The following is an 18314-nucleotide window of genomic DNA, read 5'->3' as shown; positions in this document are numbered from 1 at the left end:
CTTAGTGATGACTGTTTGTGCAACCATTTTTGACTTAGTATTTTGGAGTTACATTTAGTGAGTCAAATGACTTTAAACTCTAGCAGTAAACAAGTACCCATAATGAGAGCACTTGATGCAAAATGAAAAACATCCTGTTTTACAGTTAAACATCCACACATGTGAATTTTTTTTATCACCGCAAACAAAACCATTGACTCGTTCAATGTAAAAGCAAAATCGTGGCTCAAAGAAAGGTAAATCAGAGACCACCGGAGCAGGTCTTTTGTTGTTCTCAGCTGCTGTTCTTAGACGTTTGCATCTATTCGTGTTAGTCCCCGTGGAACCGAGAGCGGTTAAGAAAAGGCAGCAACATTTAGTTTGATGACATCACTTTAATAAATTGTGTATTTCAGCATCGGCCCTTTTTACACACCTCAGAATTCTAAAAAGTCACGAAAACAGTTTTATGCACATTAGCCTTAAAAATGACCTTTGTCCACTAAACCGAAATGCCTAAGATAAATCTCTAATTAATTCCCCCCTTTTTGCTCACCCCTCAGTTACCTAGTAACAAAAATCCGGGGATTAAATGTAACCACCGTCGTCAGAATGGAAGGATGATAATGAAGTATGTTTTGAGTTTCCACTGGGTCACAGAGATCATTGATAAGGTTGGTAAGCTTCACTTAATCCAGGAAATTGCTAGGAAAATGTGTGGGCTATATAATGGGATGGATTAGACTAGAAGTTCTCACTACAAGTAAGTTCTGTACAGAGGCACAGTGAAGGGGACACTTTCTCTCAACATGGTAATACTCTGTCTCTATACTTATGCTTTAACTTTATAGTTCTTTATTTGCATTTACCACTTTCTCTGTATTTGTTTCTATATTTTTAGATAATTGCTACAACCGCCATGGGCTCACTGAAGTCACCTGGACTGTCCCTTCTGCTGTTGTCTTTTCTTCTTTACATAGCTGATTCCTATCCCAACATTGACTTATCAAACAGTAAGAATTGTTTATGATGTAAATACTATTTTAAGTTCATCCAGTGTTTTATAATTGGACTTGAAATTAAATGTAAATGATCTGAGTCTTATGAAAGTCACAATGTTCTGTTCTAAATTTCTTATCACAGAGATTGTGTTTTTAATCTCAGTGTTCAAATGCTGGCACAATATTGCAAACCGTGCAGTTTGGGTTTTTTAGCAATGGTTCCCTTTTCTAAACCACCCTCTCTAGTGGGCTGTGAAGAATGCACGTTGAGAAAGAACAATCTTTTCTCAAGGGAACGTCCGGTTTACCAGTGCATGGGCTGCTGCTTCTCCAGAGCGTACCCGACACCTCTCAGAGCCATGAAGACAATGAATATCCCAAAAAACATCACCTCAGAGGCGACGTGCTGCGTTGCAAGGCACAGCCACGAGGTAGAGGCACAAACACATGACAATGTCAGGCAGCTATTTAACTTTTCTATGAATTTGTGACTTTTTAGCCTAATTTATGTTGGTGTCAGTAAGATTTTAGCAAAACAAATCTTGGATTTGCATGCTATCGAATAGTTAGGATGTGTATTACATGTAAGCACTTTTTCTGAGTGAATGATTGTGTTATTCATTTCTTTTTATTTTAGGGGATCTTATATAACTTTTAAAGGGTTATTATTATTATTATTATTATTATTATTGGAAAAAAATGCACATAAGCTTCTCATATGGTTTTTATTTCAGTTTAAAACACTACTACAGACTATAGAGCAAAATACCATGACAGAACGGTTTAGTGTTATGCCATTTTTGTGTTAATGTTCACCCTTTCCCCCCCTCCTTAATCATCTGTTCCTTTTGCAGATCCTGATAGCTGGCATTTCGGTGAGAAACCACACAGACTGCCATTGCAGCACCTGTTACTTTCATAAGATATGACAGATGGGGACTGGGGACCACTCTGCATCCTTCGGCTTGGCAAACATGTTGTGTTTCTTTTAATATGCACACGCTTTACTCTGTTTTAAAATGCATGTGTTTGTGTTTCCAGAATATATTTCACAGTAATTCTGTGGCTGTGATGTTTCTTTAACCTACTTTTTTTTTTTTTTTGCCTTATTTGTATTTGAAAAATTGTGGATTTGAAAAACGATTAAAATGTGCAACAAGAGCTTGGATTAAGGAATGAGTCTTATTTTTAAATCCATGCAGAATGATTTGTTACAAGGAGGTTTTCATGAGTGTTTCTTTGGAGAAAGGTGCATTCTTACACAAACTGCACCTCACTAAAAAGTGAGAACTGACTTTCTGGCTGAGACACTCTAATGTCAGTAAGGCGACAGAATAGAACATTTTCAGGAACTAACAGCCAAAATGTGCTTTAATGGCAAATAAATTATAGAAATATAGCTGAATTTTAAGTCAGCGTAGGAAAGATAGAAGTCATTAGAGTGATGATTTAACCACTTCAGTTTGATGACACTTGGATGAGCTCAGACACTTAATAAAGATGTCATTTTTAATACTAAACGTTCATTTAAAGAGAGCTATTAGGATGGGTGGTGATGTACCGTAACTTCGACTTTAACGTTTGTGTTAGGATGCCTGGGTCGTCGACCCAGGGTTTTTGAGTTTTTGATATTATTTATACTTCCTAGTTTTTGGTTTCTTTGAGTTCTGTCTTATGGCTTATGTCTCTGTCTTCTTTAGTTGCTCTGTCTCCCCTATCACCTGCATCCCCTTGTCTAGTTCGCATCTATGTGTATCCTAAGTTCCTATATCCCCGTGTTCAGTCAGTGTTTGTGTCTGCCCTGTTCCCACGTCTCTGTTCCCTTTGTAGTGCCTGCATATGAGTCTGTGTCTTTGTTCAGTCTGTGTTATGTGTTTCCTGTTTTACTTTAACATCAGTCATGGACTTTCAATGTGTCTGGTTTTGCTTCCTCTTGTCTCGTTAGGCCTGATTTGCCCCAGCTGTGTTTCCCTCCTGTTACCCATTCCCTGATTGCTCCCTCTGTGTATTTAAGCCCAGTGTTTCTCTGTGTCTGTGTCGTGATCTACCGTTTTCTTAGCTGTGTGTTCTGTCATTTCTCTAGTTTAAGTTTGTGTTGAGGTTTTTTTTAGTTTTGTTATATTTTGAGTATTAAATTAAAGCCTTTTTTGAGTTCACGTCTGTCTCCGGAGTCTGCACCTTGGGTCCTATTCCTGCCTGCACACAGCCACACCTAACAGTTTGTTGAGAGAAATGAAAAACCTTTAATGTGAAGGGTTTTCTAACATATCAACCTATCTGATATATTTTTTCAAATGTTTTATGGCATTATGATAAAACACAAACATAATGAAAACACTTCATTCTTTGCTTAGGGTAACATGTTACAGTTACATCAGTGGTTTTTGTATTTTTCTTTTCTGGCTTGCCCCTCATTCAAAGCCCCTCATCCCACACCCAACACCTTTTCACCAATAAAAAAAGAATTCATGCTGAATTTCCCAGAAATAAAGGTGTGTATCATCTGCTCAGTAGCATCAGAAATCTCATTCTTCTTTATTTATTATAAAAGAAAAAAAAAACATACGCATCCACTTTAGCTTCTCTTCATCTTGCTCTCCTAGTTGGCTGAACTGGCTCCAGCTTGATAACCACTGAGTAACATGTTTCCTGCTGGTCCAGGTAACAAACTAGAGCACCGAGTCTGTTCGTTAATGTTAGAAAGGTTTATTCTGATGTGCTGCTCTGAGCACGGGTGCAGGTAGAAGAGTTCAATTTGAATTCAAATGCTCATTTGGTGTAACATGAATTGTAGATTTATGAAATATACCCTGGTATCCTTTTTTCCCTCGGGCTGCACAGATGTACCTCGAGTATTAATCTGATTTACCTCTAACATCTGGCCTGCTGGAGTGACTCTTAGCATGCGACACTGAATCAGGCCTTTTTCTGCAGCAGACCCAGGGGCACATTCTCAGGATTCATACCTGGAAGATACATAAGGTTTGCGTGGGGACACTGGGAGTAGACTAAAATCATTTTGCACACAGATTTGTGTTATTTTAGGAGATGGCTGGTTCACGCCTCGATGTCACAGCCTGCCTGCGGTATCTTTTTATGTCTTGTACCCTACTATGCAGTGTTGATGGTAACCCACATCAATCACTCTGAGGTTACCGCGTCAGCATATATGTGACCCACAGCTCGTGTGCACAGTGTGATTTTATGCGTAAGGTTGTGGATGCTTTGTTGACATCGGGGTTATGTTGAGCTTATAACAGTACACGCTCCCCTCCCCCTGCGTGCGCGTGCGTGTGCAAGTCTGTCAGCGTAACATCTGTGCGTACGCGGTCGTGATTGTTGTGAAGATGGCGGAGGGGGAGACAGAGAAGGAATATGATACACGGAAAGCTATCGAGGAGCTCCGAGAGCGGTTCCAAGCGTTGACCACAGCTTTGAAAGAAAGTTCTCAGCCCCCGTTGGAAGCCTCCTTGCATTTCTGCCAGGAGTTTTGCCAGGTTAGCTCGTTATCCTGCTGCTCATCCCGGGCTGCCTGCAGCCCCTCTGGTTTCCTGGCCGAGGATGCGCGTCTACGTTTGCTATAACAATGTAGCTAAGGGGTTAGCAGCCTAGCTAGCTCCCTGGCATTTCAAGATGGGGAAAAAACCTCCTCAGTGTTTTCCCCCAGGTTTACCAGTGATGTTCGTATGCGGCATGCACTTATTTGCAAAGTCTGACCATCCACGCGGCGAGAAGCCACGCCATCGCGTGCCCGCGCTGCATTAATTACACGTATTTTCCAGGCCAGATAGCTAATAGCAAATGAATGTTGCTAGCTGGTATGCAGGGTCCCCCTGTCTGTGCAGTGGTCATGCTGTGCAAAAACGGATAGCTGTGTTAGCGAGATTTTCCTGAGCGGTTGCATTCATGTGCACCGCTATTTATACTTGTTAAAGGTAATAAAAAAACACAGTGTAAGCGCTGCAAGACTGCACCCATGCTTGTGGGGATTTTAGCTTGGTGTGTATTTAGGTTACTTTTTGTGAAGCTGTTTTTTTTTTTTTTTTTTTTGTACGGAAAGGGCAGTGATTTTTCCCCCAGTGTGCTAGCCCGGGCCTTTTGCACTAATTAATCCAGCTAACCACATCAGCGCATATGTTTATTACAACGCTTTTATCTATGCCAGCACGAGATGTTCAACTGATGTCATTGTAAAAGCAACCGATTAGCCTGCAGCTGGCTGAGCAGTGATTTGAAGGAGAAAGTGTTCTAGTGGTCACCGACTCCAGTATCCGTCTCATTAATTAGCCATGACCACATAGATGCACATTATGCGATTTCTCCATTTTCCTGCGACACAACGTAGATTATTTTCATGGCACCAAATTGGTGTGAGATTTTAAATTTGACCCAGTGCATCTCTAACCGGCTCTGAAGAATTCATTCAACTTAAAAGTTATGTGAGAGGGAAAAAAAAGGGAGAGTCTGGGACTGAATGCACTTTTAGTCGGGGCAGGAATGTATTTAAAAGCGTGTAGCTGCAGGGATAATACACTCACTGAGCATGATAAGCGTTTTTATGCGAGCAGTGTGTTAAAGAAATAAAGTTTTATGGATTAAATTTAGGTTTTAGATTTGCTGAATTTGTATAAAAAAGGATAAAAAAAATACTTTTTTTTTGCACACACTAGATTATTTTTAATGGCTTAGGATACTACTCCTTAACTTAAATGTGTAATAAGTATGTCATGGTATTAAACATAACATTTAATATTGATTGTCCTGATGGCATGGCTTTTTGGCTTATTAAAGGTAGCTGTCTCTTAAATGTAAGCGATAATCAGAAATCTGTAGCTTAATTTACACTGATAGCAGCAAGTTTTACATCCTTGAAAGCGGTTCCCGTAAAGAGGAATGAGCAAATTTTGTCTCAACGTTCTTACTGGGTTCCCAACATATTTCTTTACCAGTAAAGCCACATTTCTCTGGCTTTTTCATCTTTATTAGATAGTCTTTCAGTGAAGAGGAGTCACAAAAGCAGGAAGTTAAAAATTGTTACTGTGGTTATTATATCCATCACCCCGAGAGTTTCAGATTGACATAAAAATGTAGAAAAGCAGAAAATCTTGAAAGTCGAGAAGCCTAAAACAGATAATATTCCGCACAACTTTTTGACTATTTGTGCACAGAAGCTTGTAAGTTGTCATTCAGTGCCCTATTTTAACTGAAGTCTTTGTTTTCTTTTCTAAGGTCTTGGTGGAACATGCCAGTCGTTGGAAAACGGATGAAGATCCACTGCCCTTGCTGGAGGTTTACACCGTGGCCATCCTCTGCTTTGCTAAGGCTGCCTCCTGTCTCTCCTCCGAATGTGAAAATGTGCCACTCCTACTTGAAAAGTTGTCACTGTGAGTAGAAAATGAATTCAGTGTCAGTGCAAATGTGTGATAGATATTAATAACATAAACACAAGAGTGCATTAAGTCCAAAGATTAAAGTGGTGATGAGTAGTTCTAGTTCTACTGGTTTGTTTTAAGAGAGAATTTAATCCCTTTGGGCATTTGGAAAGAGGAATAATATGTGACAGTAAAAATAAACAAAACACACCCAAATCTCAGAGGAAACTTACATGAAAAGTTTTCAAATACTCTATAAACAGTCTACAGGAGCCACTTAGCTATTTGCAGGGTGTGCTCTTATGAAAACAAAGTCCTTGAGGCTGTAATGCAGAGTGGAAGTGGAGGGGATCTCTCAGGGAGCCACAGATTTGGGATGATTTACAGAGGAGGATGCAACGTGTACGCAAAATGAAGTCAGAGACAATAGTTATCAACACCAAGAATGTACATTAGTTCTTAGTCATAAGATGTATTTGAATAATCCAGAACACATCATTATGCCTCTGGAGTGAACAGACGTACCGATGTGTCGAAATCACGCTACCGATTTACGATGATCAAGCAGCAAGACAAAGCCTCCCTTTCAACTTGTGTCTAAAGTTTGGATTTCAAACTATACACCAGTTTTTAATCCTAACAGTACAGCTTTACAGGATTTTATTGACAGTCTGATGCATATAAGTCCCACACCATAAAAATAGATTGAAGCCAGCAAAATAACCATGCCTATGTCGTCTATGTTGTGAACACATCTTACTATGAGTAGCACAGAAGCCTTTTAGATATTCTATGATGTGGTAATGATACCATTAAAGTACGTAAAATAATAAATATAAAAGAAAAGATATTCTGAATCACATTTAGTGTTATATTTTCATCATCTCAATAGCTATTTGGGATATAGGCCTGCAATGGCTGTTGCAGGCAAGCAGCAAAGGGTTGAGGTTAGGACATATCGTGACTTAGACCTCGATTTTGCTCACAGCTAAACTCAACTGCACTGATGAATTTGCACAGGGATCAGGACATTCAGCAGTATACTATAAAGGCCTATTACCACCTTTATTGTAATTGTAAATGCTTTTTGACCACAAAGTGGGCGGCCACTAACTCACTTGACAGTGACCCGATTAGTCATGTTTCTCAAGTAATGATCAGTGCCTAATTATTGGTAATAGGCAGTTGTGGGATATGCATTTTACCTGTGTGGAAAGGTGCAGAAAAAGTATTCCATTCACAGGATGGTTGGATATACTGATGTTTTATCATGCATTCACTGAATCTGTCTTGGTCCTACCTTATTTTAGGTGAATTAGTATATAATTCACCCTAAAGTGATCTCCAACTACTCTCACAATAAGAGATAATACATTTTGGTTTCTCTAAACAACAATGATTTCACAATTACCCTTCCAACAAACCCAAAAGTGACTAGACACCAGTGTTTACAAGTGGCATCTCAAATAAGATGGGATAATACTGTATGACAGCAGGAAACATCTAGATAACTGAAATGTTAGCAAATAAAAACAAACACTGGTATCAGAATGGAAATATATCAAAATTGGACCATATATTATGCCCATAAAGGACATTACAAAAATTCAATTCACTACTGTCTCTAATAATGAAAGAAATAGTTTGAGTTGATGATATGGAGCTAAACAAAAAAATGAACTGCAGCAAATGTTTTAAAACTCAATATATACACCCGTGAGTCAAATGAGTTTATATAAATTGTACCGCAATTTAACTCTTTAAGACCTACCATAGAACCAAGTCCGCCAGAGCTTATCTTTACACGTTTACATGTTGTAGTGCCATTTTTGGGAGCATTTCAAGTTGCTATACATCAATACAACCATTATAGCCCAAATTGTAATAATATGTATGCATTAAGTGCATAGTAACTACATAAATTTCAAAAAAGTGCAATAAACTACAACAAAAATGTTTGGTTTTTTTACATATATTTCTAGTTAGAGAAATTTCAGAGGTTTATCCCTCAAAACTGTAAATACAAAAAAGTTCCAGAAAATAGTTTCCAACAACAGGAAATTTATTTTGAGTGTCTTCATAGTTTTATTTTTGAGATACACCAATTTCTATATACTGCAGCAAAAATAAATATTATAATCCAAATTTGCAAAAACAAACCAGCATGTGCATCAAAAAAAACCTATTTCCAGCAGTGCAATTTGAGTTCTAAGCATCTCAGAAACTATTCAGAAAAGCATAAAGTCAAACATAACTTTTAAAAACACCAGTATAGGCTTATACAGCCCCGAAGGTAAAAAAAACAAAAAACAAAAAAACCCCTACATTTTCCATGAAAATGACGTCACTTACAGTTTCGGGCAAGTAATGGTGGACATGCGATAGTTCATGCTGAGAGTCTATTCCAATGTAGGAAGTGTTTTGAACAGGTAATCGGATCGGCAAAGCGTGTTTCTGGAATATTATGTTTTTGATGCTGCAAGTGCTTTTTATGCAATTTTTGCAAAGCTATATGTGGAAGGAAACCATGACCTAGGGCAAGCTGGTGGCATAAGATGTAAGTACAACGCCTCCGGTTTGATATGCAAAAAAAATTATCGTGCTAGCTTACGTGGTTCCAGTTCTACAGGGATTTAAAAATAGTTACGCAAAACGGAGCGTGCCTACTCCGACCAGTTTTAAAAGGTTAAGAGAGAGGAGAAATCAGCCAGATTAATTTGCATTCTGTCGCTGATTTTGTATCATGCATGGTGCAGTAGGGAAGTAAAATAACAAAAATAACACCACGCGTGCACACACAGATATATATATTCTAGATGTTAAGCAGAGCAATGCACTCTCTACCCATCTTATATGCTCTTTCCAGAGCTACTTCTCATCTGGTCACCGTCTTTGCACTCCAAGGTTTAAATACAACTACCACAGGAACTCCTTTGTTCCTTTAGTTGCAACATTTTGTTAATATGAACAACATGAGTGTATGAATGGTATTAATATGTTTCTTTGGACAAGCAGTTGCGCAGTAAAATTAAAAATGTTCCTCAGCTTTATATTTGCAAAATGCCAAACTGACTTTACACTCACACCCTGCAAAAAGCTATTCTTGTATGGTTATCCCCATTTTACGGATTGTGTGCACATCCTTGACCTACATCTGGCTTTAACAAATTGCTGTGTTGGATTCACAGGAGCTGTGCAGAGCTGCTGCTCTTATTGCCCCAGCATGTCCCTGGTGCCTTATGGGAGGAGTTCCAGTCCTCCATGAAGGTCAGTATCTGCAGAGCTACTTGTAGATACTTTTCTTATCATTTTTTCTTATCATTTCAGTGATAAGCAATGAGAAGTTACTTAGTTATTAGAAAACATTTGGTTTAGTTTACTTAAAGGATATGTAAAATGATATGTGGTAAAATACTGCACTGAGGATTTATTATGTGTAAAGAATACATATATCACTTCAATAATTGACTATTGTAACATCGCCATAGCAAATATTTCAGGCATGAGTGAAATGAAAAATGAAATTTCAAAGCACGACTGACTGAAGTTTTAGCAATGTAATCATTACATAGTTGTGCGTCTTCTGTTACAGTTGGCACACGGCCTTTTGCAAGAAAGTGGGAGCACACAGCTCTGCCTGCTCTCAGTACTGGCACAGCAGGACGGCGTCTGGGCCAACACCACATTAAGCAGCATCCTGTCCAATCAAATTCCTCAAACTGAGCAAGGTTAGTCTTCTTTTTTTATATGTCTAGGCTTGCCAACGCACCGCACTGACTTTTACAGCTGTAATTCTAGGAAATAACTCTCGCTGTGTATAATAGTAAACTTTCTGACTGAATTCTCTCTCATGACCAGTTTCTCAACTTTCTTCTTTCTCCTCCTCAGTCCATGAATTTCTTGAGCTCGAAGGTCCCACGCTTCTCAACATGCGGATAAAACATCTTATCAAAGTGGACAGTATTAATAAAGCAGCTGTCCTTGCAAAGATGTGCTCAGAGTATCCGGGATATGAAGGAAAAGGGAACTTCAAACAGACCTATTTGCTTTGCATTTGTATGACAAAAAGTCAGGAACAGCTAATGGAAGAGGTATGAAAACATTATTTTAAACATTATTTTAAAATAAACTATTTTACTTGATTAAAAATAATATTTCAGCAGGGTTTGTGGCCACTTAAATGTTTTAGAGCCCTCGTAATATGGTATTGTTATTAAAACCACATTTGTTGTTAGATGCTTTTTTGAAACGGACAAACGGACTGTGCCTTTCTTAAACTGTACTGAAGTTGAATCAATCAAATTGACCCTTTGTTTGTTTAGAAGTTTCCTGATATCTGAAATTGACTGATACTGCAACTGGATTTCATTTGAACTGATTTTTTATTTGATCTGTTTTCTCTAATAGATTGCATCAATAGACTGTAAGGATGCCCTTGAAATGATCTGCAACCTGGAGTCTGAGGGAGATGAGAAAGGCGCTCTCTGCATGTGTACTTCCTTTCTCAAAAGACAGCTTCTCCAAGGAGATGTTTACTGTGCCTGGTAAGAGTTGCTATATGTTTCAGACATTTGCAAAGAACAAAAGAGTTGCACAGTCATGGAACAGCAGTAGGCTAAACATGCATGCTTTATATTGTAAGTGCAATTCTTTTTATCGTTAATCATTATTATAGATGCAGCTTATAGATTGGCCAAATGTGAATAAATGAAGGATGCTACAAAGTATAAATTCAACATATTGGTTCCATCAGTGCAGACACAGCCTAATTTGTGTAAAAGTTTACGCACTCTTTCAGTTCAAAACCTTGAACAGTTCCGTTTGTGAACTTTTTCAGGGAACTGACTTTGTTCTGGAGTAAACTGCTCATGCGATTAGAGTCGTCTGCTGATTCCTTTCTGAGCCGCAGCAAAGAGATGGCTCTTCTCTGCAGAAGTGTCTGTCACATTCTGTTTCTCATCAAAGTAATCCAAAACGAGGTAAGGAAAATAGTCTTATGCGTTTACCGTTAATGCAAGAACAGACATAGACATATAAGGCTTTAAAATAAAATCGTTGGCCTTTATGTTTTTCTATTTTCATAGGTTGGGGAGGTGGGGCTTCCAGTGTGCGTAGAAATGTGCATTCAAGCTCTGAAAATGACCTCCAGTGACCATAAAGATAGCAAGTCTACCATCTGCAAGACTATTTCCTGCCTCTTGCCAACTGATCTAGAAGTTAAGCGTGCATGCCAGCTCACAGAGTTCCTACTCCAGCCTACGGTTGACTCATATTATGCTGTGGAATCACTGTACAATGAACCTGACCAAAAACCTGAGGAGGACGGGAGTCTACCAGTGCCCAATTCTTTACGCTGCGAGTTACTGCTGGCCTTGAAGACACAGTGGCCTTTTGATCCGGAGTTCTGGGACTGGAAAACATTGAAACGCAACTGCTTGGCACTGATGGGCGAGGAGGCAGCTATTGTCTCTTCTATTGACACACTCAATGACACAGATGAACAAGAGGTGGAAAGTGCACTTGGCAAACTCCCTGAATACAAAGACCTGGAGGATTTCCTGCTAACCACTACAAATGAACTCAATGAAATCACAGATGAAAGAGAAAAAAATAGAGAGGCTAAAAAACTGCGGGAGCAGGGTTTTGTGTCTGCCCGATTCAGAAATTGGCGAGCTTACATGCAGTATTGTGTTTTGTGTGACAAGGAGTTCTTAGGTCACAGAATTGTTCGTCACGCTCAGAAGCATTTCAAAGACGGAATGTATCTTTGTCCAATATGCGCTGACAGTTTTGAAACTAGGGAGATTTTAGAACCACACGTAGCAACACATGTAAAGCAGTCTTGCAAAGAGAGATTAGCTGCAATGAAAGCTGCAAGAAAAGTAACCAAACCACCTCAGTCCCCTAAAAGTCCATCAAAAATTTCAAAAGTTGCTGCCAAGACAAACACTAGTCCTGTTAAAATTGAATCTCAAATTGGACAACAGCTGGGACCCCCTGTTAAGATAGAACAAACTACATCTGACACACAGATAAGCCAAGACTGTTTCTGCCCTGTGAAAAACTGCACTAAAGCTTTCAAGTTTTTCCGTAACCTCATGGCTCATGTCAGATCTCACAAGAACGACGAAGAGGCCATGAGGTTTTTAGAAATACAAAAGCAGAAAGTGGTTTGCCAGTACTGCAGGAGGCAGTTTGTTAATGTCAGACACCTCAATGATCACCTGCAGATGCACTGTGGCACCCGACCATATATATGCATACAGCTGAATTGCAAGGCCAGCTTTAATTCGAATTCGGAGCTCCTCATGCATAGAAAAATACACCCAGAATTTAAGGCCCAGTGCATGTTTCCTAACTGTGGCGAAGTTTTCAGCGAGGCCTACCTGCTGTATGATCATGAGGCTCAGCATTACCTTACCTACACCTGCCAAACGGACAACTGTGGAAAAATCTTCTACTCACAGTCTCAGTTCTTGTCCCACCAAGAGAATCACAACAATGATGCAGCGAACAGTTTTAACATCGCAAATCAGCTCCCCCCATCCGATGCAAAAGTGCAGCCACCACCACCACAAGAGAGCACCCCAACCCAACAAGACACATGTTCTGCTGCTGTATGCTTTGAAGGGATTAATACAGATATACATATGAAGGAAGCATCAGATGCCAGTGCATCACCATGCACATCGCCAGCCCCCGGTCCCCTGAAAGTGAAACACTCAGTCGAAAATATGCTGAATTCAATTGGACATCCTGAGATAAAAGAACCAGAGAAATGCTACACTCCACTGACCAATCCCACTCCAGCACCAGTTGATGCCACTCAACCACCACAAGCTCCACATGCCCACCAAAATGTGGCTGTGCAAGGTACTGTTCCTCCAGTGTATCCTGTCCCAAGTAATACAGATCCTTTGCCAGGTCAACAGGAAGTAACTGTCACTGGGACTAATAATGTACCAGGCAATGAGTTTCAGAAAGCAACTCCACAAATAATTTCTCCTGCTCAAATCAAGACAGAAATTCCTTCTTCGCTTCAAGGATATCCTACTAGCACACCTGCAGCTACTGCTGGAAGTGAAGAGAACCTGCATTGCTGCCCATTTAATGATTGCACAAGGGCATACAGTACAAACAAAAGTTTGTCTAGGCATGTGAAGAAGCAACACCCTGAGATATTCGAAGATTGGAAATTGGCGAAAAAATATAACAAAGTGGCCAAAATTACTGCAAAAAAGACACCCAGTGGACCAGCGTCACAAAGTCAACCTCAGAACCCAGGTGCCAAGCCTCCAAACCAGCCAGGAATACTATGCAACAAACCTGGGATGCAGCAGATGGATTACCTAATGGGATGCTCAAGCTCTCCCGCCCAGTGTTACCCTGGATCGATGGAGCCTGTGCCTATCACTCCAATGATAAACCCCACGGTGTACTCATCCTGGGGAAGCCCAAACAATTCCAGCGGAATGATGCAGTCAGACATGTCTCAGTCTTGGTCTTCACCTCCTATGAATAACTGCTATCCAGATGCCTTTAACATGAACGAGTACCCACCCCGCAACTATCCTCACTGGCAGGCAGACCCCTATCAAGCCACATCGTCTCTCCCATCTGATAGAGATCACTCAGTAGCAGCTATGCACGCTCCCACTATGTCAAACGCTCCTTCAGATTCAAGTTTAATGTCTCAGTATGTGTCCAGTTCTCTGATGCTTGACAATGGAGGCCAAATGCATAACGGAGGACATCAGTATGGACTCATGCATCCTGAGGGTGCAGGAGACAATGTAGATGTGAGAAAAAGCAGTGCAAGTATGACAGGACAGCTGGATAATGGAAACAGTATCTCAACTATTGACAGCCTCCCTGACGGAAGCTACCACACACCATATGCTCAGAGTGAAAACTCTTGTCTCACTCAATGCTCATCAGTTGATATTCCAATGAAATGTTTAACCCCAGAGGCTCCAGCGCCAATAAAATCTACAAGTGAAATAACTGAACCGGAGAGTATGGCACCTCACGGTTATGATCAGATAGACAACTCTGTGGATGGCATGCTCAGCCCACACAACGTGATTCACACTGATTTCCCTTACGATGAGGACTGTGCCAATGCCGACTGTGAGACAAACCCCTCAGATGAAAAGGCAAGTGACCCAGATGTGCAGAAAGGAAAACGCAGCAGGCTGAGCAAGCGTACCAAATGGCCCGCAATCATCAAGGATGGCAAGGTCATCTGCAGGAGATGTTTTAGAGAGTTTACAAGCACCAAATCTCTTGGTGGTCACCTGTCTAAACGCTCACAGTGCAGACCTTTAGATGAAATCGACCTGACAGCTGATCTCCCAACATCATTTCTTGATTTCCTCAATGATCCTCATGTCCCTGACACTAATGGAGCAATATATAACATGCCAAATGGTGACTTCTCACAGGAATCTTGTAGCTTGACCACTTTGACCTCGTCCGTGGTGTTGAAACAGGAGCCCCAGAATACAAATATCATGGACTATCCAAACTCCTTCTCAGTTTCCACTGAAATCCAGCAAGAGAAGGCAGTAGATTTGGCTAATCCAGCTCTTGATGTACCTTATCAGGAGGATCACCTGATGGAAATGTCACATGCCTTTCAAAGGTTGGATTTGATCGAGGCTGCTCAACAGAAGATGCGGAGTGCAATGTCCACAGAGCAAAGTGTTAGTCATTGTGATCCAGCCCCTGTTATTGAAAAGAACAAAACACTGAGTAAAAGTGACGACAAGCCCACTGAAAAGATACCTAAACCTTTCAAATGTGACCAGGAGGATTGTGAGTACTCGTTCATGACAAAGGAAGCATTATTCAAACACTTGAGTAAAATGCACGATTATACTAATGAGATGATAGATGAACTAAAAAGAACGCCATCCAAACTGTCACCATATCCTTGTCAGATCTGTCCAAAAACATTTACAAGAACGACAGGGTTGAGAATTCACTATGAAAAAGTCCATCGCTTGTCAAAGGCAGAAATGCAGAAGCTTAGAATTAGTGCTAGAAATAGACGTGCATTTAAACTTAACAAAGCTGATGCAGTTATTAAACGTCCAAACACCGATTTCAGTAGCGGCCAGATAGCAAAGTCTGCACCTGTAACTCCTGCTATAAAACAGGAACCACTTGATGTTGCAATTGCACCTCAACAAGACGCTGACAACAATCTAGACGTTCCTCAGGTCACTCCAGAAGACGTGTCAAAGCAAAGCGTGACCTCTGAGGTATTGACTGTTACACGACTACCATCACCTCAAAACTACTTGACTGACAGGCCATTTGAGGAAGTGGCACAACCTGCTCCTGAAAAAGCTCCAGAGGAACCTAAAGTGGCTGTTATTAACAACAGTCCAGAAATGACACTGAAATCCAGTTTGAAAGAGAAGCTCAGTCCCGTTGGCAAAGCAAAAATGCCACAAGGAAAATTAGCCGTGAGCCCGAGCAAAGTGAAACAGCTAAAGTCTCCGCCTTCATCTCCTTCATCGTCTCCAGAAAAACCCAGCAGCTCCAAAAGCACACCAACAAAGGAGGAGAAAAAGGAGAAACTTCAGAAGAGGTTAAGCCTCAAAATGTTTGACGCAGACAATGCCTACAGTCCGTACAGACCTTATCGCTGTGTTCATGAGGGATGCACTGCAGCATTCACCATCCAGCACAATTTGATACTCCATTACAAGGCCATGCATCAGGCATCCCTGCCCCCTAACAAAACTGAAGGTGAAACTGAAGCTGAAAAGACTAGTGTTAACACCGGACAGGAGAGCGATCAGACCATAGAAAAAGATAATGAAGTCAGGTGTCAAGTGAAAAATTGCTCAAGGGTGTTCATGGGAATCACACGGCTGGTGCAACATTACCTCTTACTACACAAGTTCACCCGTGACAAAGCCACCGCCATGATGGCCAGTATGAGCATAGGAACTTTTAACTGTGACCGGCCAGAGTGTGCTCTCCCCTTCAGCTCTGTGGAAAAGTACATTGAGCACATTAAGAATTACCACAAGGAAATTGCCATTTCTGAGAGCGGCTCGGTTGATCCAACTTACCGGTGCGAGTACGATGGATGTGACCGAGTGTACACTACAAAGTCAAACCTGCTCCGTCACCTCATCAAAAAGCACGACTATGTTTATGACCCCAAAATAAGTGATGGAAGAAGGACTAAATCGGTAGGGCTCTTCCCAGGGGTTAGCAATGGGAAAGAGAACGTAGAAAGTAAATTCAGAGTGAAAAAGAAAAACACTAAAAAGAAAGATGGAAAGTCCATTGAACACTGGACTAGTTTTGGAAAGCCTACACTAAAATCTCATGAAGAAGCATCTGCCATGTGCACCAAGAAGTCCTCGCTGCAGTACCCATGCATGATCATAGGTTGCGATGCAGTGGAGTCTGCTGAAAGAAATATATTTAAGCATTACACCACACATGGCCTCACAGAGAGATACATTGAAGATCAGAGGAGCCAGTTCATTTTCTGCAAAAAATACTCACGCGCCAGATGCAAAGATGCAAACAAAGCAGAGGGCACGTCAGCTTCATCTTCTGAGGACATGGAGCCAGAAGAAGTTGAAAAGCCCAGTGACCAGAAAATAGATGAATCGGTAGAAAAAATAGTCCAAGAGGACAGCAAGCTGTCCAACGACGATAGTGCAGAATCTCAAGCTTCCACTGGGACAGAAGGAGGAATTAAAAGAGGCCGTCCCAGAAAACCTGCACATCCCACACCAGCTTGTCCGGAGAGGATACAAACCCTTAGGAACCGCACAACTGTTAACAGTTCAAGAGAGAACTCAAATCCTGGTACCCCTGCAGCCCAAGAACAACGTGATGATGGGGTTATGTCAGCGTCTTTCAAGCCGTTAGGACTTGAGGACTCCTTTCTTAAGTTCTTGGAAACCTCAGAGTCGACCAACTCTTCCAAACGCAAATTAAATGATAAATCTAGTGCTGAACTGCCTTCCAAAAGACAACACACTAACAAACAGAAATCTGCAACCAAAAGTAAAGCAGCTGATGAATTGAAAGGTTGTGAGAGTCTTGTAGACTTCAGAAACCCCCTCAATCTCCAATCAGTGAGTAATGTTAAGATAGTCATGGATAAAACATTATCAGATGGCGCTGATCTTTTGCTAAAGCAGCTACAAGACATGCGGCCCATAGTCATAATAAAAAAATGGATTTATAGCGGATCATAACCCGATATTTTTTGTTTTCAGCTCAGTCTTACTCAGGATTTGAGAAGTTATGCTGCAGAATGGTTTGTTAATGCATCAAATTTCCAACTGTTAACAGTCATGGTCACACTTAATGAAAAAAAGGCCTATTTTGTACCTAATGAAATAACGTCTCGGATGATTTTAAGTATGTATGTTAGTTATAATAACCAGGTAATCTATAGGGCATAGATTTTAGAAACATGTTTGTATTTATGCTTAGTACTGAAGATGTTTTTTTTTTCTTTTGCTAAATGGAGACTTTTAAAGAAAACTGTTTTTATATATCCCTATGGGATTTCAAGTTCTGTTTGTATTTATTTCATCCTTTTACAACACTAGTAGACCTATCTGTAATATTTACATGTCTTCCACAAAGTGTTCAATAAAATGTTACTGGTTCTTTTTATAACATACTGACTGCACACTTTCTATTGTTCTAACTTATATAGTTTACAGTAGCTTCGTTTACGCGCAATCCCAGCTGTGAAATGATGCACATGATTTGGTTTTAAATGAGCTATGGAAACTTGGAATATGGTGGGACAAGGTTGTTGTTAGCAACTGAATAGATGTGGAAACTTCATATTTGTGGACGGAAAGCTTCCCAAAGGAGCCTGGAAAATGTACAGTTTTTAAAACTTTTTCCATGAAGGGAATGCCAGCAATCTAATGTCAGTTTAAAACACCTTAAATTGGGCATACTG

At 40.4% G+C, this 18314-nt stretch overlaps 2 protein-coding genes across 2 annotated transcripts; both read left to right on the top strand.

The window, feature by feature from the left end:
- Nucleotides 1-665: 665 nt before the first annotated feature.
- On the top strand, nt 666-2141 carry cga (glycoprotein hormones, alpha polypeptide). Its single transcript, XM_026152186.2, has 4 exons — nt 666-791; nt 881-992; nt 1227-1411; nt 1835-2141. Exons 1-4 carry the CDS (start codon nt 789-791, stop codon nt 1907-1909), a joined length of 375 nt encoding a protein of 124 aa, XP_026007971.1. The 5' UTR covers nt 666-788; the 3' UTR covers nt 1910-2141.
- Nucleotides 2142-4291: 2150 nt separating this feature from the next.
- On the top strand, nt 4292-18021 carry znf292a (zinc finger protein 292a). The gene is made up of 8 exons (XM_026152354.2): nt 4292-4477; nt 6210-6364; nt 9541-9619; nt 9945-10080; nt 10241-10443; nt 10760-10896; nt 11190-11331; nt 11437-18021. The coding sequence occupies exons 1-8, from the start codon at nt 4328-4330 to the stop codon at nt 17587-17589; spliced, it is 7155 nt and encodes a 2384-aa protein (XP_026008139.1). The 5' UTR covers nt 4292-4327; the 3' UTR covers nt 17590-18021.
- The last annotated feature ends 293 nt before the right edge of the window (nt 18022-18314 follow it).

Source organism: Astatotilapia calliptera, chromosome 19, assembly GCF_964374335.1.
Source record: "Astatotilapia calliptera chromosome 19, fAstCal68.1, whole genome shotgun sequence".
NCBI lineage: Eukaryota > Metazoa > Chordata > Actinopteri > Cichliformes > Cichlidae > Astatotilapia > Astatotilapia calliptera.
The sequence above is the reverse complement of the archived record's forward strand: the minus strand, read 5'-3'. Positions and strand labels throughout refer to the sequence as shown.

Bases quoted from the DNA above. Each gene is read 5' to 3' on its own strand.
- znf292a (XM_026152354.2), top strand. From the start codon at position 4,328: ATGGCGGAGGGGGAGACAGAGAAGGAATATGATACACGGAAAGCTATC. The intron at 4,478-6,209 runs GTTAGCTCGTTA...TTCTTTTCTAAG, and splicing joins TCTGCCAGGAGTTTTGCCAG to GTCTTGGTGGAACATGCCAG. The intron at 11,332-11,436 runs GTAAGGAAAATA...CTATTTTCATAG, and splicing joins TCAAAGTAATCCAAAACGAG to GTTGGGGAGGTGGGGCTTCC.
- cga (XM_026152186.2), top strand. The intron at 993-1,226 runs GTAAGAATTGTT...CACCCTCTCTAG, and splicing joins CAACATTGACTTATCAAACA to TGGGCTGTGAAGAATGCACG. The intron at 1,412-1,834 runs GTAGAGGCACAA...TTCCTTTTGCAG, and splicing joins TTGCAAGGCACAGCCACGAG to ATCCTGATAGCTGGCATTTC.